This window comes from Suncus etruscus, chromosome 20 (assembly GCF_024139225.1).
Source record: "Suncus etruscus isolate mSunEtr1 chromosome 20, mSunEtr1.pri.cur, whole genome shotgun sequence".
Lineage (NCBI taxonomy): Eukaryota > Metazoa > Chordata > Mammalia > Eulipotyphla > Soricidae > Suncus > Suncus etruscus.
Window position 1 is genome coordinate 8165278 of NC_064867.1, and position 24133 is coordinate 8189410.

The 24133-nt window shown below is 47.5% G+C and overlaps 1 protein-coding gene across 1 annotated transcript in view; it reads right to left on the reverse strand.

Annotated features, from left to right (window-relative positions):
- CMTM8 (CKLF like MARVEL transmembrane domain containing 8) overlaps window positions 1-18100 on the reverse strand; it is a 92360-nt gene extending 74260 nt beyond the window's left edge. Inside the window, exon 1 of the mRNA XM_049766443.1 lies at window positions 17840-18100. Within this exon, the coding sequence (XP_049622400.1) occupies window positions 17840-17986 (147 nt within the window). The 5' untranslated portion in view covers window positions 17987-18100. The remainder of the gene's footprint in view (window positions 1-17839) is intronic.
- Between the last annotated feature and the right edge of the window lie 6033 nt (window positions 18101-24133).

Sequence of the window (24133 nt, forward strand, 5' to 3'; positions counted from 1 at the left end):
TAGTAGATAGGGCACTTGCCTTACATGTGGCCAACACACATTCAATCCCTTGCATCCCAAAGGGTCCTCTGAGCACTGCCAGGAATGATATCTGAGTGCAGAATCAGGAGTAACCCCAAACCCCACCTCTCCAATAAATAAAAAAGACATCTGCTTACTTAAAAGAGGCCTGGGGGCGGGGGGGCGGAGAGATAACACAGTGGCGTTTGCCCTGCAAGCAGCCGATTCAGGACCTAAGGTGGTAGGTTCAAATCCCCAAGTCTCATATGGCCCCCAGTGCCTGCCAGGAGCTATTTCTGAGCAGATAGCCAGGAATAACCCCTGAGCACCACTGGGTGTGGCCCCAAAACCAAAAAAAAAAAAAAAAAAAGGAGGCCTGGGGTTGAGGAACTTGCCTTACACATGATCAACCCTTCAATTCTCAGTACCCAATGTGGTTTTCTTTTGGGGGGGGGTCACATCAGGAGGTGCTCAGGGGTTACTCCTGGCTCTGTGCTCAGAAATCTCTCCTGGAAGGTTCGGGGGCCATATGGGATACTGGGGATCGAAACACCATTCATCCTGGATAAATTGCATGCAAGGCAAACGCTCTACCACTGTGCTATATCTCCAGCCAGGTGGTTTTCTGAGTGCTGCTGGGTGTGGTCCAAAAAACTCAAAACTAAATAAAAATAAAAGGGCATGAGATTCAGATTCCCACGCAGGAGTGCTCTTGAAGCCTAGGTAAAACTTTGTGTGACTTTGCAAAGTATTACAAAATATGACAAAGGTTACAGCTGACCACATGAACACAGGGACGTGTTCCCAACAGCGAACACCAAGTCAGAGCTGTCCTGGATATTTCAGGGGTCCCTGGATCCTTCCAGGCTTGGCGAGGTCATTCTGTCTACCCCAGGACACAGTCAGCTTCAGCACACTGCAAGCAGGAACTTTATACCCAACCACACCTGATAGATTTCCCAAATTGCCTTTAAGCAAGCCAGTCCACCTGTACAGTACAATATTCCACCTACGGTTTCTGCCTACACTATCAGTGATATCTTTCTCCATTCTTTTTTTTTTTTTTTTTTTGGTTTTTGGGCCACACCCGGCGTTGCACAGGGGTTACTCCTGGCTTTCTGCTCAGAAATAGCTCCTGGCAGGCACGGGGGACCATATGGGACACCGGGATTCGAACAAACCACCTTTGGTCCTGGATCGGCTGCTTGCAAGGCAAACGCCACTGTGCTATCTCTCCGGGCCCCTTTCTCCATTCTTGTGCAAGTCATCAGTCACAATTTTATCTGTGCAAAAGGCCATCATGAAAGCTCAAGGCTTTTGCAGAACTAACCAGGCTCATTCAAAGAAGCACTTGGAAAAATCAAGAAAGCTAGACAACATCAAAAAGCATCACAAATCTAACTCTGAAAAAAACATTGTAGCATGGAATGAAATATAAATAATTGCTTGGTATGTGAGTAGTTTCTGCTTCAGGTATCTGGCAAGAGATGAGTACTGTGAAATCTTTCTGTTTGTGGGACACACCCAGCTGTGCTCAGGGCTTACCCCAGTTGGTGTTTAGGGGACCACATGCAGTGCTATGAATGGAACCAGATCAGCCACATGCAAGACAAGTTTCTTACTCCCTATATTATCTCTCTAGCCCAGAAATCAAAAAATATTGGGGGGTATGGGGGCAGCACCTGGCAATGCTCAGGAGCGCCTCCTAATTCTGCACTCAGAAATCACTCCTGGCAATACTCGAGATATGTATGTTGGGGATAGAACCTGGGTCAGCTTTGTGCAAAGCAAGAGCCCTCCCTACCCATAATGCTATCATTCTAGCCTCCCAAAAATAATTTTTTGCCCCACCCCCCAAAAATAATTTTTAAAACAGATACAGTGATAGTAAAATGGTGAAGCACTTGATGTTTTCACATCTAATTAACTGTCGAGTTTTCCAAAGATCCAGAGATATCACTCCTAGGTAGATATTGAAGAAAAATAAAAAATAAATCCACAATAAAACTGTATGCAAATGTTCTTAGTAGCAGCATCAATGATAGTTAAAAGGTAGCAGCATTAATCCAGGACAAAAAAGCTAAAAGTGCAGTAGAGTAGAACTACACAATACAATGTTCTTCAGAAATAAAAATAGCAAAAGTACTGATACATACAATCAGGAAAGACCATATTGTGGATTCTGAAAGACCATATTTGGGATTCTATTTCTATAAAATAACCCAAATAGGCAGATGTAACAAAGACAAAAATATAGACTTCTGGGGGCCGGGTAGGTGGCGCTGGAGGTAAGGTGCCTGCCTTGCAAGCGCTAGCCAAGGAAGGATCGCGGTTCGATCCCCCGGCGTCCCATATGGTCCCCCCAAGCCAGGGGCGATTTCTGAGCACATAGCCAGGAGTAACCCCTGAGCGTCAAATGGGTGTGGCCCAAAACCAACAAAAACCAAAAAAAAATATATATATATATATAGATATAGACTTCTGGTTTCTGGGGCTTGATAAGAAAAGAGAAAGTGAAGGGGGTGGAGATAGCATCATGAATCGGGCACTTGCCTTGCACACAGCTGACCCAGGTTCAATCCCCAACATCCCATATGGTCCCTGAGCACCACTGGGAGTTATTCTTGAGTGCAGGGCCAGTAAGAACCCCTCATCACCACTAGGTACTAGGTGTAACCCAAAACCCAAAACAATAATAAAAGAAATAGAAAAGGAATGCAAATGGGCTTTTTCAGAAATGATACAAAGTTCTAAAATTGATTATAATTATTGAATAACTATGTGAATAAATATAAACAATACAGCATATGAATGATGCTCCATAAAGCTGTTAGTTCAACTGCATGATACAAATGTAGGCTATGAATAGTTAAGGAAGAGAGTATTTTGAATGGAATTATGTGTCTATACACCTTGATATACATCTGGGCAGTTAGAAAAAATGTTGAAATATATGTAAATGATGGGGCCAGAGCAAAAGTACAGTGGTAGAGTGTTTGCCTTGCAAGCAGCTGACCCAAGACAGACTTGGGTTCCATCCCCAGCATAGCCATATGGTCCCCCAAGCCAAGAACGATTTCTGAGCGCATAGCCAAGAGTAACCCCAGAGTGTTACTGGGTGTGGCCCCAAAACAAAAAACACAGAATACAAAAAACCAAAAATATATGTAAATGAATATTCTATATAAGCATGTATACAAAAGTCAATTTGTAACTTTGAAATATTACTCAGCTGTAAGTAAAGATAAAGCCATGCAATTTACTGCAACATAGGTAGATCTAGAGAGTATCATGTTGAATAAAATCAGTCAGAAGGAGAGGAATAAACTTAGAATCTCTCTCTTTCTCTCTCATGTGGGGACGTAAAGAAACTCATAGGGGAATATCAAATGCTCATGGCAATAGAAACAAAGAGCAGAACTGGTCTTCATTAGGAAGTTTGTCACTGAAGGGAATAAGGGAATAAGATAGAGAAGGGAATACTAGGATAATGAAAGATGGGAAAAGTGCCTGTGATGGAGGTAGGCTGGAGGGCAGGAGGGAAACTGGGGACATTGGTAGGGGGTAATGGACACTGGTGAGGGGACTGGTGTTAGAACACTCTACACCTGAAACTTAGTTAAAAATACCTTTATGGGGCCAGAGAAATAGTATGGAGGTAAGGCGTTTGCCTTTCATGCAGAAGGTCATTGGTTCAAATCCCAGCATCCCATATGGTCCCCTGAGCCTGCCAGGAGCGATTTCTGAGCATGGAGTCAGGAGTAACTCCTGAGCGCTGCCGGGTGTGTCCACCCAAAAACCAAAAACAAACAAAAAAAATACCTTTATAACTTAAAAATCACAGTGATTTTAAACTTTTGAGGTTAACTTAAATTAATATGCATGTGCATGGAACTGTAAAAAAAAAATACTATGCCTTCAATGTTAAAGGAGTTACATAAATTTTGTGACTTTAGATTGCTTTGTGTACTGCTAATAAATGTTCTAAGGTACCACAATCTGGAGACTTGAGGGACAAAGTAATTGCACATGTGTTTTATTTTATTTTTCTTAATGTTTTTTGGCTGAAAGTTCAAAATTGAGGTGTCAGCAAGGGGATTTCTTCTGAGAATTCTGTTTATGGGTGATAGTCTTCCCACTGTAACTTCACCTTGTCCTCTTTCTTTGCATCTTTGTCTTCATAAAATAAGACAAAATTGAAGAAAAAAATTACAGTGATTCAATTAAAAGAAAGAACGAGGGGCCAGAGAGATCGAGATGGTATGGGTCATTTGCCTTGGCATGACCAATCTGGGTTCAATCCCTGGCATCTCAGTACAGGCCTTGCCTTGTATGCAGCCAAACTGGCTTTGATCCCTGTCACCCCATACTGTACTCCGAGCCTGTCAGGTGTGATTCCTGGGTGCAGGACCAGGAGTAACCACTGAACATTGCAGAGTGTGGCCCAAAAGTTAAAAATAAAACCAAAACAAAAGGAAATGGATTAGATTATATCAGATAAATGCTAACCCCAAAAATCTTTTAAGATAATAAAAGGGGGCCCGGAGAGATAGCACAGCGGCATTTGCCTTGCAAGCAGCCGATCCAGAACCAAAGGTGGTTGGTTTGAATCCCGGTGTCCCATATGGTCCCCCGTGCCTGCCAGGAGCTATCTCTGAGCAGACAGCCAGGAGTAACCCCTGAGCACTGCCAGGTGTGGCCCAAAAACCAAAGAAAAAAAAAAAAAAAAGATAATAAAAGGGTCAGTGAGATAGCACAGTTCAATCCCCCAAATCTCATATGATCTTCCGAGCACTGCCAAGACCGATTCCTAAGCACAGAATAAGGAGTAATCCCTGAGCACTGCTGGGTGCGGCCCCAAAACAAAAACAAAGATTACAATTAGAAATATGACAAAATAGAACAAAACAAAGGAAAACCAAGGTAAGTCTTAGCCTTACATAACAGAATAGAACCAGAAATCCATGATATAATAGTAAGTCAAATTCTATACTAAAAAGTTCTAAAATTGAGGGACCGGAGCAGTGGCACAGCAGCAGGACATTTGCCTTACAGGCGGACAGACTGTGGTTTGATCCCCGGTGTCCCATATGGTCCCCTGAGCCAGGAGCGAGTTCTAAGCACATAGCCAGGAGTAACCCCTGAGTGTTACAGAAAAAAAGTTCTTAAAATCCAATTATTTATCAAGGAAATATTACTAAGTATATATTCAACAAGAAGTACGAGATTTAGCATTAGAGTATATATAAAAACCTAAAAATTTAACACACAACACAATACCCAAATTCCTAATAGAGAGGCCATATTTCCCAGGAACAGAGTTTGAGGGTAGAAAAAATATGTGAGAAACCAAAACTATAAAACATCTGGGAGGGGCTGGAGAAATAAACCAAGGGCTGGCTTTTCATGCAGTTCAATTCCCCACATTGCATATGGTCCTCCAAGCCCCCCACGAATGATCCCTGAATACAAGCCAAGAGTAAGTCCTGAGCACCTGCTGGGTGTGGCCTAAAAACAACAAAGTTCTGGGGGTACAGCAGACAGCTTGGACACCATAACTACAGTAGTGAACTGAAAGTTGCCAAGATTTTAAAAGTTCTCACCATGAGTTAAAAAACGTAATAACCTGGTAAGGTAATGATATTAGCCAAACTTGCTGTGGTGATCATTTCTTAATTACACACATGAATCATTTTGTTGTATTTTTTAAGCCAACACATTGTTATCTGTTGATTATATCTCAATAAAGCTGAGGGCTATAATTTACGTAGATTTTATCACCAGGGTACCAAAATGAGTAAAAGTTACTTTTCTACTATCATACACTGCATTAGCAAATGTATACCAACCAAAATGGACGTACCTCAATCAAAACCATCCAAACCTTGTCTCCTAAATTTAACATTACCCATGAAATTACATATACTATTAATCTTCCTCTCTAACTTGACAAAATCAGGACCAAGAACTAGACCTGCACTATCATTAAAAAAGTGGAAACAGGGGCCGGGCGGTGGCGCAGGAGGTAAGGTGCCTGCCTTGCCTGCGCTAGCCTAGGACGGACCGCGGTTCGATCCCCCGGCGTCCCATATGGTCCCCCAAGAAGCCAGGAGCAACTTCTGAGCACATAGCCAGGAGTAACCCCTGAGCGTCACAGGGTGTGGCCCAAAAACCAAAAAAAAAAAAAAAAAAAAAAAAAAAAAAAAAAAAGTGGAAACAGGGCCCGGAGAGATAGCACAGCAGTGTTTGCCTTGCAAGCGGCTGATCCAGGACCAAAGGTGGTTGGTTCAAATCCCGGTGTCCCATATGGTCCCCCGTGCCTGCCAGGAGCGATTTCTGAGCAGACAGCTAGGAGTAACCCCTGAGCACCGCCGGGTGTGACCCAAAAACCAAAAAAAAAAAAAAAAAAAAAAAAAGTGGAAACAGGACCCGGAGAGATAGCACAGCAGTGTTTGCCTCGCAAGCAGCCGATCCAGGATCAAAGGTGGTTGGTTCAAATCCCGGTGTCCCTAATGGTCCCCCGTGCCTGCCAGGAGCTATTTCTGAGCAGACAGCCAGGAGTAACCCCTGAGTACTGCCGGGTGTGGCCCAAAAACCAAAAAAAAAAACAAACAAAAAAAAATGGAAACAGGGGACCAGAGAGATAGCATGGAGACAGGGTGTTTGCCTTGCATGCAGAAGGACAGTGGTTTGAATCCTGGCATCCCATATGGCCCCCCCAAACAAGGTGGAGTGATAGCACAGTGGTAGGACTCTGTCTACACTGTGGATGCAGCCAACCTGGGACAGACCTGGGTTTGATCCCCAGCATCCCATATAGCCCCCTGAGACTGCCAGGAATGATATCTGAGCACAGAGTCAGGAGTAACCCCTGAGTACCACCAGGTGTGGCCCAAGCCCTCCAAAAGTGGAAACATCCTAATCCCATTTCTGAGCCAGTCAAGTTCTCTCACTATTACCTCAATAAATCAGTATTTCTTGGTCACTACCCAAATGGCAAATATTAAAAAATACAAATATACATTGGAAAATTATTCCCGCTACAACTTCTAAAAAAAATACAACTTTTGGGGCCGGGTAGGTGGCGCTGGAGGTAAGGTGTCTGCCTTGCAAGCGCTAGCCAAGGAAGGACCTCGGTTCGATCCCCCGGCGTCCCATATGGTCCCCCCAAGGCGTCCCACATGGTCCCCCCAAGCCAGGGGCGATTTCTGAGCACATAGCCAGGAGTAACCCCTGAGCGTCAAACGGGTGTGGCCCAAAAACCAAAAAAAAAAAAAAAAAATACAACTTTTAGAAAAAAATAAATAAGATCTTTTAGATAATCTTTTTGTCATTTGTTTTAAGGTCACTCCTAGCAGTGCTCACAGACCACTCTCAGTTTGGTGCTCAGTACCAACTGCTGAACCAGGGCTCTCCTGCATGCAAATCACATAATCCGGCTGCATTTCTTTTTTTTTTTGGTTTTTTGTTTTTGGGCCACACCCAGCGGTGCTCAGGGGTTCCTCCTGGCTGTCTGTTCAGAAATAGCTGCTGGCAGGCACGGGAGACCAGATGGGACACCGGGATTCGAACCAACCACCTTAGGTCCTGAGTCAGCTGCTTGCAAGGCAAACGCCGCTGTGCTATCTCTCCAGGCCCTACATTTCTTTTTCTTTTTCTTTCTTTTTTTTTTTTTTTACATTTCTTTTTCTTGTTGGGCCATACCTGGCAGGACACAAGACTTATTCCTGGCTCTATGCTCAGGAGTGACCTAGAAGCACTCATGAGACCATATCTCATGCAAGACCATATCTCATCTATTTCCCAGATCCCATTCCCTTTTACTTTTGGCCTCCCAGGACCTCCTAATGATGCTTAGAGTCAGATTGGCTGTTTGGGGACCAAATGGTACCTGGGATGGAACCAAGGCCAGCCACAGCATGTACCCTGGTATTCTCTCTCCATCCACTAGCAATATGAGTTTTAAAAATAGTTTTTTTGTTTTGTTTTGTTTGTGTTTTTTGGGTCACACCCGGCAGTGCTCAGGGGTTATTCCTGGCTTCATGCTCAGAAATTGCTCCTGGCAGGCATGGGGGACCATATGGGATGCCGGGATTTGAACCGATGACCTTCTGATTGAAAGGCAAACACCTTACCTCCATGCTATCTCTCCAGCGCCTAGTTTTTCTTTCATTATTAGGGATTGATCCCAGAACTCATGCTTGCTAGGTTTGTCCCATGCTATGAGCCACACCTTTGACCAAGACATTAAACTTTAATGACAAAAACCATACAGACATTTTCCCAAAGAAGATACAGAAATAGGGGCCAGAGATATAATACAGGGGGCAAGACACTTGCCTTGCACATGGCAAGTTTAATCAAACCCAGTTTAATCCTCGGTACCCCATATGATCCCGCAGCACCATATCAGGAGTAATTCCTTAGTACAGAGCCAGGAGTAAGCCCTGAGCACCAGCAGGTATGATCCAAAATTCCAGAAAGAAAAATAAAACACACAAATGACTAATAAGCAAATGAAGTAGTGTTCAGCACCATGAGTCATCATGAAAATACACAGGTAAGATAACACGTCACACCCTACAGATGGCAAGAATCCAAAAGACAGAAAATGATAGACAAATCTTAGTACAGAAGCTGGAACCTTCATTTGGTCGGTGCAATTGTAAAGCAGTCGGTGGAAACACTTGGAAATAGCCTGGCAGTTAATATTAAACAGTGAGTTACCACATGATCCAGCCATTCTAGTCTTACGTAAATGTCCAAGAAAAAAAAAAGTCCACACAAAAACTTCTACAAGAAAATTCAAATATACTCTTTGGTAGAGTCAAAATGTAAAGACAACTCAATGTCCATCAAGTGATCTTTAAAATGTTTACTCTCTCTCTCTCTGTGCAAAAGAATATTAATTGACAATAAAATAAATAAGGAGTGAAGATACTTCAGCTTGGTAGACCCTTGGGATAATTCTGCAAAGTGAAACAAGCTTCAAGGGTCACATCTTTCAGGATTTCAGTAATGTGATATGTCCAGCTATGTGCAGAAAAATGCAAAGAGATCAAGAGAATCCGTAGCTACTGCAGACTAGGGAAGGGCAGAATAGGAAAGGGCAGAATGGGAAGTGACAGCTCATTGGGAATGGGTGTCTAACATGATAAATATATTTTAAAATCAGACAGCACTGACAGGGTCTGTGAATATTCCAGCATTCCTTGGCTTTTATTTAAGTGGCAGTGCTGGAAAGCAAACCCAAGATCTCACTTAGATAAAGCAAGTGCTCTAGCATAAAATTAATTTGTGCACTTTTAAATGGCGAGTTTCATTATGTGACTCATTTGTAAATTAAGGAGTTGTTTTTGTTTTGTTTTGTTTTGTTTGGGGGGGAGTTTGGGCTACACCCTGTGGTGTTTAAGGGTTACTCCAGGGGGCCAGAGAGATAGCACGAAGGTAGGGCGTTTACCTTGCATGCAGAAGGAGGTTGGTTTGAATCCCGGCAACCCATATGGTCCCTCGGGCCTGCCAGGAGCGATTTCTGAGCATAGAGCCAGGAGTAACCGCTGAGCGCTGCTGGGTGTGCCCCAAAAACTAAAGCAAAAGAGGGTTACTCCAGCATAGATATTTATGAAACATTTTGAGACCGTTATGAATGTCAAAAGAAATTATTACTGCATAAAGAAGACTCAGATTCTATTCCTGACATTTCTAGTTAGGATCACCCCCCAGCAAGAGTTGGAAGCAGGACCCCACACACATACAAACAGATATAGACATACACGCAAGAACCCAAATATATGAAAAATAATTATTAATGAGGAAGGGTGGATCAGGTCTCAAAAGGAAAATGATCAGGCAAGGTGATCTAAATATGGTAATTTAATAAAGTAGTTACTGGGCTAGAGAGAGCAGTTACTGGGGTGCTTGCCTTGCATACAGACAACCTAGGTTCCATCTTTGGCATTCCATTTGGTCCCCAAAGCATCACCAGGAATGATTCTTGAATGCAGAGCCAGGAGTAAGCTCTGCACATTGCTGAATGTGACTCAAGATCCAATAAATAAATAAATAAGTAAATAAATAAATATATAACATAAAATGAGGTATAGTCGGGACTGGAGAGATAGCATAGTGGTAAGGCGTTTGCCTTTCATGCAGAAGGATGGTAGTTCAAATCCTGGAATCCCATATGGTCCCCTGTGCCTGCCAGGAGCGATTTCTGAGCGTAGAGTCAGGAGTAACCCCTGAGCGCTGCTGAGTGTGACCCACCCCCCAAAAAATGAGGTATAGTCTGGCAATAGAAGCAAAGAGAATAAAAGAGATATTAGGAGTTCTCTACTACTTCTCCAGTTCTCAGATAAACCCTGTTTGTCATCCAACTAAGTTACTCACAGCAGGAAGCACATGTCCTTACCTGGACACTATGATTCATTTTATAATCACCAATAACCAATCAACATTGCTCTGACAAATCACTTTTACTCTTCTTTTTTTTTTTTTTTTTTTTTTTTGGTTTTTGGGCCACACCCGGTGACGCTCAGGGGTTACTCCTGGCTATGTGCTCAGAAGTCGCTCCTGGCTTGGGGGACCATATGGGACGCCGGGGGATCGAACCGCGGTCCGTCCAAGGCTAGCGCAGGCAAGGCAGGCACCTTACCTCCAGCGCCACGGCCCGGCCCCTCACTTTTACTCTTCAAGGACTCATAAGCCATCTAAGATCATGGCCTTCCACAATCCAAGGGTCCAGTTCTAGAATTTTTTTTTTTTTTTTTTTTGGTTTTTGGGCCACACCCGGTAATGCTCAGGGGTTACTCCTGGCTATGTGCTCAGAAGTTGCTCCTGGCTTGGGGGACCATATGGGACACCGGGGGATCGAACCGCGGTCCGTCCAAGGCTAGCGCAGGCAAGGCAGGCACCTTACCTTTAGCACCACCGCCCGGCCCCCAGTTCTAGAATTTTTTTTAGCATTTTTTTGTTTGTTTTTGTTTTCTTATAATATATTTTTAGCTTGTTATAAAAGTTGAAAAGAAAGGAAGTGACCACAATTTGGTTTTTTTGGGGGGGTTTTTTTTTTTTTTTTTTTTTTTGGTTTTTGGGCCAGACCCGGCAGTGCTCAGGGGTTACTCCTGACTGTCTGCTCAGAAATAGCTCCTGGCAGGCTCGGGGGACCATATGGGACACCGGGATTCGAACCAACCACCTTAGGTCCTGGATCAGCTGATTGCAAGGCAAACACCGCTGTGCTATCTCTCTGGGCCCCACAATTTGGTGTTAATGTGACATTACACTGGCTCACCTAAGTGTTCCAGTGGGGTAATCTACCACCACTTACTCTGGGAGAATATCAGGGCAAGAGATTTGGACAACTGATTTGGACAAGCATTGTGTTTTGCTCTTAATTATTTCATTTTTCCCCAGATTCTATCAGCTTAGTAATTCTTTGTCTCAGAAACTTTTTGCTTTTCTTTTTTCTTTTTTTTTTTTGGTTTTTGGGCCACACCCGGTAACGCTCAGGGGTTACTCCTGGCTATGTGCTCAGAAGTCGCTCCTGGCTTGGGGGACCATATGGGACGCCGGGGGATTGAACCGCGGTCCGTCTCCTAGGCTAGCGCAGGTAAGGCAGGCACCTTACCTCCAGCGCCACCGCCCGGCCCCTGCTTTTATTTTTTCAAGGCAGAAAGTAACGTTCAGGGCCCGGAGAGATAGCACAGCGGCGTTTGCCTTGCAAGCAGCCGATCCAGGACCAAAGGTGGTTGGTTTGAATCCCGGTGTCCCATATGGTCCCCCGTGCCTGCCAGGAGCTATTTCTGAGCAGACAGCCAGGAGGAACCCCTGAGCACCGCTGGGTGTGGCCCAAAAACCAAAAAACAAAAACAAAAACAAAAACCTAAAGCCACAATCCACAAGACAGACAGTGTTGCTTTGCAGGTAGCAGATCCCAGATAAATCTCTAGCACCAAACACAGCCCTCTAACATTGCTGAAAACAGACTAAAGATGGACTCAGAGCAGCCCCCAGCACTGCTGGATGTGGCCCAAACTATTCCATAAAACCCACACACCCGCACACTACGCAAATATTTGATCTAATAGGCTCACACTTCTGACTAACATTTAAAGCAACGAATTTTCGAAGAAAGACAACTTGAGGAGAGGAAACAAAAGTCTCACATTTGTGTCTTATCCTTTCAGACACAAATGTAAAATTTCCCTCGAGAAAGTCCTGGCCCCAGAGAACAGCACACCAGGAGGAGGGAGGCCTCGGTACAGGCTGTTCCAAGGCCTGGCAATGTGGCAGTTCTTGCCAGTGGCGCCTCCTGTTCCAGGATCTCAGCCCCCGACAAATGCTCAAGGTAGGGTGAGTGAACAGGGGTTCCCAAACTCAGTAGAAGAAGCTGAGGAAACTGTTACACCTGGGAGAGAGGGAGATGGAGGAGAGAGGAAGAAAAATAAAACACCCAGGATGATAAAAATTTTATTTTTAAAAACTCCTGTGGGGTGGGCAGAGTGATAGCACAGCGGTAAGGTGTTTTTGCCTTGCACACAGACAACACTGGGTTCAATCCCTGGCATCCCATATGGTTACTTCCCCCCCCCCCCCAACCTGCCAAGAGAGATTTCTGAGTGCAGAGCCAGGAGTGACCCCCTGAGCACCACCAGGCGTGGCCCCAAAACAAAAACAAAAACAAAACTCCTGTGGGGCCAGAGCAATAGTACAGTGGTAGGACATTTGTCTTGCCCCCAGCACCCCATTGGTACCCTGAGTACTACCAGAAGTAATTCCTGAGTGCAGAACCAGGAGCTACCCCTGAGCATCTCAGGGCATATATCCTACCAAAGCAAAAAAATAAATAAAATTTTTTTTTTCTTAAGGAGTCACAGATGTAGCTCACATGTAGAAGACCCAGGTTTGCACCCCAACAGTGAATGGCCTCCAACACTGCCCCCAGTGGCAGTACTAGGTATGACCCCAGACCTTCTTTCTCTCCCCTCAGACATACATGAGTTTTTCAGATTAAGACAATGTATCAGTTCCCCCAAATAAATTTTTCATTTATTTATTTATTTGTGTTTTGGTTTGGATTTTTTGGGGGGTGGCACACCTGCAGTGCTCAGGGGTGACTCCTGGCTCTGGGCTCAGAAATTGCTCCTAAGGGGCTGGAGCAGTGGCACAAGCTGTAAGGCCTCTGTGGTTTGATTCCCCAGGTCCCATATGGTCCCCCAAGCCAGGAACAATTTCTGAGTGCAGAGCCAGAAGTAACCCCTGAGAGTCACTAGGTGTGGCCGGAAAATAAAGAAGAAATCGCTCCTGGCAGGTTCAGGGGACCATATGAGATGCCTGGGATAGAACCTGGGTATGTCCGGGTCTGTGGTATGCAAGGCAAACACTCTACTGCTGTGCTATGTCTCTGGCCCCTATTTATTTGTATTGTGTATTTGTATTTTGGATGTGTGCTCAAGGGGCTATTCTTGGCTGTGCTCAAGAGTGGCTCCTAGTGGGCTCAGGGAAATATATACAGTACCAAGGATTTGAACCACAATCTTGTGGCTGCCACAGCTGCAAACAAGGTATGTGCCTCCTACCTCTCTAGTCCCAGGTCCCTGAAATATTTCTTTTTGGGGTCACACCTGACAGCACTCAGGAATTACTCCTGGCTCTGTGCTCAGAAATTGCTCATGGCAGGCATGGGGGACCATATGCCCTCCTACTGTGCTATCTCTCTCCCCTCCAAAATATATATACTTTTTAAATCACATTGTTGTGATTGCACATCTCTGGAGAGAAAGAAGATTCTATAGAAAATCTGAAGTTGGGGGGCCGGAGAGATAGCACAGCGGTGTTTGCTTTGCAAGCAGCCGATCCAGGACCAAAGGTGGTTGGTTCGAATCCCAGTGTCCCATATGGTCCCCCCGTGCCTGCCAGGAGCTATTTCTGAGCAGACAGCCAGGAGTACCCCCTGAGCACCGCTGGGTGTGACCCAAAAACCAAAAACCAAAAAAAAAAAAAGAAAATCTGAAGTTAAAAAAGGAAAAGGGGGGCCCGGAGAGATAGCACAGTGGCGTTTGCCTTGCAAGCAGCCGATCCAGCACCAAAGGTGGTTGGTTCGAATCCCGGTGTCCCATATGGTCCCCCGTGCCTGCCAGGAGCTATTTCTGAGCAGACAGCCAGGAGTAACCCCTGAGCACCGCCGGGGTTGGCCCAAAAACCAAAAAAAAAAAAAAAAAAAAAAAAGGAAAAGGGGCCGGAGCAGTAGCACAGTGATGGGGTGTTTGCCCTGCATGCGGCCAACACAGGATGAACACCGGTTTGATTCCCAGCCATGTGCAAGGCAAAGGCCCTACTGCTGTACAATCACTCCAGCCCAACACGTATATTCACTTTTTTTTTGGGGGGGGGGGGATGTCACAACCGGAACATGTTGGGTAAATTCACTTCCAGCAGTGCTGGGGATTGAACTTGGCCTCCTGTGTGTACAATAAGTTTTCAGCCCCTTTGGAAACATTCCAACCCACATTTCTTAGGAACAGCTAGAGGCTGTATGTTCTCTGTAGGGAAGGAAGCTGGGAAAAGAAGTCTGGTCATGAGAAGCAGGGCTCCATTTTCAGGGAGACGAAGGGGACAACTGTCATCAGCTATGTTAGGGAAGCAGGTCAAACGCTCACAGAGAGGCTAGCAGGAAAGATGACTTTGAGAGAAAAGCTGAGATCCTTTCTTGGGTTTCCTGAGGAGAGCAGGACAAAGCTGAGAGCAGAGGAAAAACGTGTGACTGAGTCTGGAGAAATCTAAAACATAGAGGAAGAAATACTAGCTCCAGGGAAACCAAGAAACTGGCGACAACATGGAAAGTACTCCAAGAACTACTCAGCTGTGAACAGTGCAGAGGTCAGCACAGGTCACTAATCTATCCAGAGGCTCCCCAATTTAGCTGTACTCTTTCCAAAAAGAAGCAACCTACCTTCTTAAAGCCAACAAACAGGGGCAAGAGGGATAGCACAGCGGTAGGGCATTTGCCTTGCACGTGGCCAACCCAGGATGGGCACAAGTTCACTTCCCAGCATCCCATATGGTCCCCTGAGCCTGCCAAGAGCCATTTCTGAGTGCAGAGCCAGGAGTAATCCCCAGCGCCGCCGGGTGTGGCCCCAAACCAATAAAAACTAAAGTAATGAAAAAAATATTTTATTAAAAATTTTCCCGAGGGCCGGAGAAATAGCACAGCTATTTGCTGTTTGCCTTGCAAGCACTCGATCCAGGACCTAAGGTGATTGGTTCGAATCCCGGTGTCCTATATGGTCCCCCGTGCCTGCCAGGAGGTATTTCTGAGCAGATAGCCAGGAGTAAACCCTGAGCACCGCTGGGTGTGACCCAAAAAAAAAAAATTCCTGGGGTCAGAGAGATAGCATGGAGGTAAGGCGTTTGCCTTGCATGCAGGAGGACAGTGGTTCGAATCCCAGCATTCCATATGGTCCCCCGAGCCTGCCGGGGGTGATTTCTGAACATAGAGTCAGGAGTAGCCCCTGAGCGCTGCTGGGTATGACCCAAAACCAAAAAAAAATTTTTCCCACAACCCTCCCCCGCCTCATTATTAAAATAATAAAAAAAGATGCATGTCCAGGGAAGGCGAGAAGATAGTACAAGCCTTATAGTTTTGCCTTACTCATTGAACTCCGGTTCAATCCTGGGCACCACTTTTGTCCCCTGAGATCCACCAGGGGATTCTCTGAGCAGAGAACCCACAAAGCCCCCCCCTCAAGCACCACTTCATAGGATTGTGGGTCCTTCCACAATACAAGATACAAGAAGTAGCATGTCCATGGATAAACTGCAGTAATTTCTAATGGGGTACCAAGTACTGTGGATTACTTCCATTTTATTCTTTCACGTTTCTAGATTCTGAAAAAGGGAGGAACACAGTGGCCACCGAACATACATGGAAAAGAGCTTTCCTTTATGACCCATCCAAACCCACTTGGGACAAACACCCCTGCCATGTGAACTTCCGTTTGCTCTGCTGGCACAGGGGCCTGTCAGCTCTCTCACTCACAAGGCAAATATTTGTTGTATTCCTTTAAGCCAGGCCCTTGCAAGGTGATCTCAGGCTCCCCGGCTTTTCATTGAGCCCTCTGACATCTGTAATTTCATTTGAGGTAACAAGCTGAGGGGGGGAGGGTGGTGGAGAGAAAAACCTTCATCTTTTGTGCACCCTGGAGCCCTCTGGGGCCAGGAGGTATGAGATTCTGGAGGAGTCCAGAACCTACAGGCACCACAGGGCTGCTGGAGGAGTTTTCAGTCTCCAGTCACTTCTCTACCCTCCAGCTCCCTTGCCTCTGCCTCCTTCAGGACAGTTTAAAGGAGAACATATGAGCAATGGGAGAAAGGGCATGGGTTAACAGCCAGGATCTGAATTCCAGAATCCATATGCCCTGCCACACACAAGGTTGAGTCACCTTTCCTACCTCTGTCTCAGTGTCCTCACTGGAAAAATGGGGTTTTACTAGAATAAACCCACTTTCAGAAGCTAGGGATGTTGTGTGGATCCATGAGGCCTCCCAAGAATTGGATAAATCCCAAGAAGAAAAAGAAGACTCAGTCAACAATGGATACCACTAGGGGCCGGAGCAATAGCACAGCGGTAGGGCATTTGCCTTGCACGTGGCCACTGGGTTCGGGCAACCCCCTTGGTCCCCGAGCCTGCCAGGAGCGATTTCTGAGCACAGAGCTGGGAGTGACCCCTGAGCGCTGCTGGGTGTGATGCAAAAAACTAACCCCCCCCAAAAAAAAAAAGGATACCACTCACTAGCTTTTCCCATGGATCAAGTTCTCTGCCAAGAAAGGGGTCATCACTCCATCTCTCGGCCTCTAGGTACCCCTAAGGCGAGAAGACTGCACACCCAGAAAGGAGCCCAATCTATTCTGGAGTGCTCAAATTTTACCTACCAGGCCATTCTTCCTGATGCGCCTCACCCTGATTTGTCATTTTTTTTTATTGTATTTTAGCCAACATGCTGACAGGAGCGCCCACTAAGTTTTAGGGTTCTGTTTTGCAAGAAGACTCTCCCTAACTTCGCAGCAACTAGGATGGAACTGGAGGGCGTTCTGTGAAGTGACATAAGTCATCTCCAGCGTACTACCAATGAGGCAATGAAGAAAGGGGGAGGGGGGGGCAGAAGACTTGGCTCAAAGAAGTTGTCGGGCATGCTCTTTGCAGATAGGAGGCCCAGATTCGGTGCCTTCCCCTCAGCAACATCTGGAGCACCCCCAAGTCCACCCCTAACCTCAGTCAGATAGTAAACAGCCCTCCCTACCTCCTAAGCACCAACAAGAAAAGAGAAAACAAAAACAAAATACACGTGAAGGCGCACACACGCGTGTACACACACACACACACACACACACACACACACACACACACACACACGAGGATTCTCCTATCCCATGCCCAGGTAGCCTAGCATTTTAGGGGGAGAAGGAGAGGGAATCACAGGTGTTGCTGACATTCCAACTCCAAAGAATCAGGAGCTTCCTGCTCCCAAGCCCTAAGTGGCAGGAGGGCCCAATGGGTTGAGTTTTCTCCCACAGCGGACCCTTCACCTCTCGAGACCACCCACCAACGGAGCGATCGAATGATCAGGGATCCCGCAGGGAGCCGGGAGGGGAGCACCCTGGAGCCCAGGCCGGCCAAAGCTCGGGTCCGACTGACTGCAAACCCCTCACCCCTGGGACGCAGGCGAGCTGGCCAGGCCGGGCCAGCCGGGCCGGGCCAGGAGGGAGCCGGGCGCGCAGGAGTGGCCAAGGCGGGGACCCTCGGACTCCGAACCCCCGAACCCCGAACTCCCCGGCCACTCACGATCTCGGCCACGATGAGCAGCCCGGGCCAGGTGCGCAGGAACTCGCGGTCGTAGGCGAAGCTGCCGCTGCCCGTGGAGAAGTTCTCGGCGAAGGAGCTGGCGGTGGTGGTGACCGTGTGCGAGCGCGCGCGCTGCGCCTCCTCCATCGCCAAGCCCGGGGGGGCTCCCCGGGACTTCGGGGTGCCCGGGAGCACCGGGGGCACCGGGGCGCGGGGCCGGGAGCACCGGGGCCGGCTCTGGGGTCCCCTCCCGGGGGCCGAGCCACCGCGCGCGAGTCCTGCGGGGTGCGCGGCGCTCCCCTGGCCTGGGCGCGCGTCCTAACCCTAGCCGGCTGCGCGGGGGCCCCACCGCACCACCAGCCCAGCCCGGAGACCCGACCCAGCCGCGGGGCCGCGGGAGTCTGCGGGGGCCGGCCGAGGGGCCGAGGAGGGGCGGGCTGGGGGCGGGCGGGCCCGGGGACCGCCCCGCGGAGGCGCCTCGCAGGCTCCACCTGTAGCCGGGAGGGAGCGCGCGGCTGCGAGGGCGGCGGGGCGCGCCCGGGGAGGGGGTGGCACGGGCCAGTGGGGGCCAGTTGGGGTTACATGGGCGAGTTAGGGGTTGCACGACCAGTTGGGGGTTGCAAGGGCCAGTTGGAGATGGCACGGGCCAGTTGGGGTTGCATGGGCAAGTTGGGGGTTGCACGACCAGTTGGGGGTTGCAAGGGCCAGTTGGGGGTTACATGGGCCAGTGGGGCCAGTTGGGGTTGCATGGGCAAGTTGGGGGTTGCACGACCAGTTGGGGGTTGCAAGGGCCAGTTGGGGGTTACATGGGCCAGTGGGGGCCAGCTGGGGTTGCATGGGCAAGTTGGGGGTTGCACGACCAGTTGGTGATTGCAAGGGCCAGTTGGAGATGGCACGGGCCAGTTGGGGTTACACAGGCCAGTTGGGGATTGTATGGCCAGTTGGTGTTGCACAGGCCAGTTCGGGGTTACACGGGCCAGTGGCCAGTTGCACGGGCCAGTGGGGCCAGTTGGGGTTGCATGGGCAAGTTGGGGGGTTGCACGGCCAGTTGGGGATTGCACAGGCCAGTTGGGGGTGGCACGGGCCAGGTGGGGTTACACCTGCCAGTTGGGGGTTGCACGGGCCAGTTGGGGTTGCAAGGCCAATTGGGGGTGGCACAGGCCGAAGAGAGGCACGCACGCGGGGGCCTGGGCGATGCGCCCCAGCCTGGGAGCGCCTGGGGGTGCTCGGGAGGGAGCGCGGGGAAGGCAGGCTCGCAGGTCCTGGGGACAAGCCAACTGTGGCTGTCGCTGCGCCCGGTTCGCCTGGAGCAGCTGGAATTGGGACCCGGACGAACCTTAGACCCGAGATCGATACCACGTCGCCGGCCCAGCGTCGCCCCGACACCCGCCCCACGCCACAGTCCGGCCTCGCCTCCCGCAACAAATCGAGGAACCGGCTTCACCTCGGCGCTTCGTGGGCAGGACGCGTCTGGCCGCGCGCAAGGGGACCCCCGACACCGGGTCAGGACCTGGGGGCTCGCGGGGAGCTGGTGTGATGTGCAGAGGGTGATGAGGTCACCCCAGGGCCCTTAGCTGGGGAACAACAGCCCCAGACCAACGCCAGCACTGGCCGGGCGGGAGCTACGGGGTGACCCCAACGCGCTCTCCAAGTGGGGGAAGCGACTGCTGGCGGGTTGGGGAGCCCCCCACTCCCACGAGTTTTAGAAGCCCAGGGGTGATGGCATAGCGGTAGAGCATTTGCCTTGCACGCAGCAGATCCAGTACGGAGGGTGGTTCGAATCCCGGCATCCCATATGGTCCCCCATGACTGCTAGGAGCGATTTCTGAGCGCAGAGCCGGGAGGATGGATCCCTTGTGCCCCCACCCCCCAAATAAAAGAGAAGTGCAGGGTTATCAGCATTGGTAGATGGACCTTTGGCTCATCTGGGGCTGGGAGAGGTTGTTAAGCATGTGTGAAAGGACGCCTAGAAACTGGCTATATTAGCTATGTGTATGTATGTATGTATGTATGTATGTAGTTTATGTATATGTCTGTACTTAGTTTATTCGGGCTTATAAGAGAGGAACTCACAAGGCATCACAACGACAACATCCTGCACTTCTAGACTCCCAGTAAAAGGCCAAAAGAGACTGTGTGGGCCACAAAATCCTACCAGCCGGATAGAAAGCAAAAATAAATAAATAAAAGTGTTAAGACTCCCCTACCTCTTTGGCTTAACGACCCCCTGAGAACACCACCCCGTCCTCCTCAGCTGGGTTTCCTACAGCATCTCTCGGAGCAGATCCCTGGAAACACCGCGGGTGTGCCTTTCCCCCACGCCCCTCTAAGGAAGGAAGGGAAGGAAGAACGGGTCTAGCTGCAGGAAGTAAAAGTTAGATATTCATAGGATAAGGATTTGGAGGAGGAATTCCGTCCTGAGCACCTCTGACTAAAGGGTAAATGCTGCAGAAATGCTAACCGGTCACTTTCCCCTAGAGCAGCCGTTCGGGATTGTAGTTCCCAGACCAGCAGCTTAAGCAAGTCCAGGGAAACTCAGAAATGCCCATTCTAAGCATCACCTCTGGCCCAGGAATCAGAAGCTCTGGAAAGCTTCTGCAAAGGACCTCTCGAAGGCTCTGTTGGAGGGCTGAGTGGGGCTGAGGGGAGGAAAACTGAAGTCACAGTGGACCTGCTGGAGAGGCAGTCTGTGACTGGAGGTGGCTTTTAGGGAAGGCAGGAAGGAAGTCTAAAAACTCTATTTCTGTAATACAAAGGACAATTCCTTCTCCCACAACCTTTGGGCCCAGATAGACTTCAGACTTAAGATTTGGGGTTCAGGAGAGCCTGAGTGGTAGCACAATAGTAGGGCGTTTGACTTGCACACAGCTGACTCAGGACAGATGTAGGTTTGATCCCCAACATCCCATATGATCCTCCAATTGCCAGGAGTGATTTCTGAGTGCAGAACCAGAAGTAACCCCTGAGCACCACCAGGTGTGGCCCCCCAAGAAACAAAAACAACAAAACAAAACAAGATTTGGGGCTAAGGAGGGAGCTCAAAGGACTGGAGCACAGACTTTGCGTATAGGAGACCTGAGCATCACCAAGGATAGAGACATATACCACCCCTACCAAAAAAAAAAAAAAAAAAGAAGAACACTTTTTAATTTATAAAATAAAATGCGCTTATTCCTAATTTCACATAATAAATAAATAAATAAATACCCCCAGTGAGGTCTAAAATCGACACCTCAGTCAAATAAATCTCATTTTCCACAATGAAATTATACAAGTGGCATAAATGTGTGGATTAGTTATTGCAGTTTAACAAATGTTCCCCAAACATTCGTGTTTGAAAAGAACAACTTTATCAGGAGCAGGAATTTGGGCCAGGCATGCCAGGCAGGTTCCTCTGCTCCTACAAGGCTTTTCCTCCAGGAGTGCTTTCATTCACTCCCACACGCACTGCGAGTTTCCAGGGTCTCTGGCTCCCTGAAGCTTCCATTCTTGAACTCTCTGCATGCTGGGCTCACAGGCTTTGGACTTCTCTGTGGCACCCATCTTCCAGGAAAGAACATTCCTGGGAGAGCTAAAGCTGATACTGCGATCTCTTAGACTCTGGAAAGCCAAGAAAAAGCATCTCTGGGGTTGGAAAATAGCCTGGAGATAAGTCATTTGCCTTGCATGCAGAAGGGCGGGTGGTTTGAATTCCGGCATCCTATATGGTCCCCTGAGTCTGCCAGGAACAATTTCTGAGCATTGAGCCAGGAGTAATCCTGGAGGGCAGCCGGGTGTGACCAAAAAAAACAAAACAAAACAAAACAAAAAAAAAAGAACAGCACATCTACCTACCTCATCCACCACTCCTGAACCTCCAGCTTCCTTGTTAGGATAACATTCCACTGAGGATATATACTGTATTTTTCACTCTATAAAATGCACCCAACCATAAGATGCACATAATCAAGGGCTGGAGAGATAGATAGCACAGTGGTAGGGTGCCTTGCATGCAGCACATCCAGGACGGATGGTGGTTCGAATCCCGGCCTCCCATATGGTCCCCCATGCCTGCCAGGAACAGTTATTCCTATTCAGGGGCCCAAATGGTTCCAGGACTCAAACTCAGGACTTCACACTCATCAGTTATGTGACCCACATCTTTGAGCCCTATTCCCTCCCTAAGAGTAATCCCAAGCATCATGGGACTTGGGCTACTCCCAGTGCTACCAGGCTGGACAGTTCAGTGCCAAAGCCTAATATTGCTGCATCACTTAGGCCCGTTGGTGCTGGGGACCATCAGAGCTACCTCATCAAGGTGTCAGAAAGCCACACAATGACAGAAAAGTCAGGGTCAGCCCATGCAAGGCATGAATCCATCCCTGACATTTGAGCTATCTCCCAACCCTGACACTTTATTCTGAAGTGCAAAAAAAAAAAAAAAAAAAAAAAAAAATTAAAAGAGAAAAGTAGTTCTGTCCTCCCATAAAAAACTTCCCATGTGCAGAACTCTGTGATCTATGAAAATCCAGAAAGGATCAGACCAGCCTACAGAGGTGGCCCATAAAAACCTGAGAACCAGAAGGGGTCGGCCATATACAGACAGATGTTGGAGGACCAGGAGTAGGCTATCTGCACACAGATGTCAAGGAGTCTAGGATATCTGTGCAGATGAATTGATTGAAAGGTGAAGGGCCTGCAATATTTCCACAAGGCATGTTACCTACTAGGCTATATGACTTAGCACACTTAACCATTCCACTTGTTTTCTTTCTGGTAAGAAAATAACCCAGGGTCATTCTCACTTATGAAGTACTTGACTGACATTGGTTGCACCTTTATTCATCTCTTTTCCAACCAGATCATTTCTGACATTGTTTTTTTTTTTTTTTTTCTATGTTGTTCTATCCTATCACTTGGTCCCCTAGACTAACGCCATGGCCCTCCATGTATGTGATTTTCTTGTAACATGTAGCTAATGGTTGAAAAATGCTAGAATCTTACCGTTCTCTTCATTATTATTTTATTTTTTTATTTTTGGTTTTTGGCTCACATCTGGCAGCGCTCGGAGGTTACTCCTGGCTCTACACTCAGAAATCACTCCTGGCAGGCTCGGGGGACCATATGGGATGCCGGGATTCGAACCACCACCCTTCTGCATGCAAGGCAAACACCTCTCTCCAGCCCCTTTTCATTTATATTTTAGTTTAAAATTAAGCACATTATTTCACATCAGATACATCATTGGATATTAGAATTAATATACAAGAAGACTACAAGAAAATTATGTCTTATGTTTTGTTTTTTTACTTTGTTTTTGGGCCACACCCTGCACTGTTCATGTTTTATTTTTTCCTGGCTCTACATCCAGGAATCACTACTGAAGGGCTCAAGGGACCATATGGGATACCAAGGATCAAACCCAGATCAACTTCAACCATATGCAAGGCAAAAACACTCTACCTTCGGTGCTGTAGCTCTGGCCCTCTTTTTGTTTATTTTGATCACACCCAAGAGTGAACAGGGCTTACCCAGTAGTGAACAGGGCTCCTGTCTCTGCACTTATTCCTGAAAGGGCTGGGAGAAAAATATGTGGTGTCAGTGATAGAATCTTGGTTGACTGCATGCAAGGCAAGTTCCCTGCTTTCTATAGTATCTCTCCAGCTCCAAAAAAAAAAAAAAAAAAAAAGGTTCTTTTTTTGTTTTTGTTTTTAGGCCACACCTGGCTTAGGTTATTCTTGATTCTGCACTCAGAAATCACTCCTGGAGGGCTCAGGGGACCATATGGGATGCTGGGGATTAAACCCAGATTGGTCTTATAGAAGGCAAGCGTCCTACCCACTGTATTATCACTTTGGCTCTCCAAAATTATTGTGTTCTCTCAAAGCAACTCCGCAGAGGTATTATTTTTCTTTTAGTAATTCACAAGATCTGCAACAGAGAAAGTGCAAGACCCCTTTAGGCAGAGAGCTCCTCTCCCCAAGAACGTGGACTTCTTGATCTGAGAATGCCACATTTGTGGCATCTTGACCAAGATGTCTGCCCTTAATCCAATTATGAATAAAGGACAGTCAGGCTGAAATCCAGGGATGTTTTATGCATATCAAGTTCTTGAAAGACAAAGAAATATTGAAGAACTGTTCTACACTACAGACAAAGGTGACCTGGCAGCTAAGTGCAACGTGAAACCCTAGACTAGATTCAAGGCCAAAAGAATAACATTAGTAAGACTATATCGTGAACTATGAATAAAAAGTGTGTGTTAGGTAACAGGTACTTTCAATTTGAATTCCATGGTTTCTATACTCTTGTTAT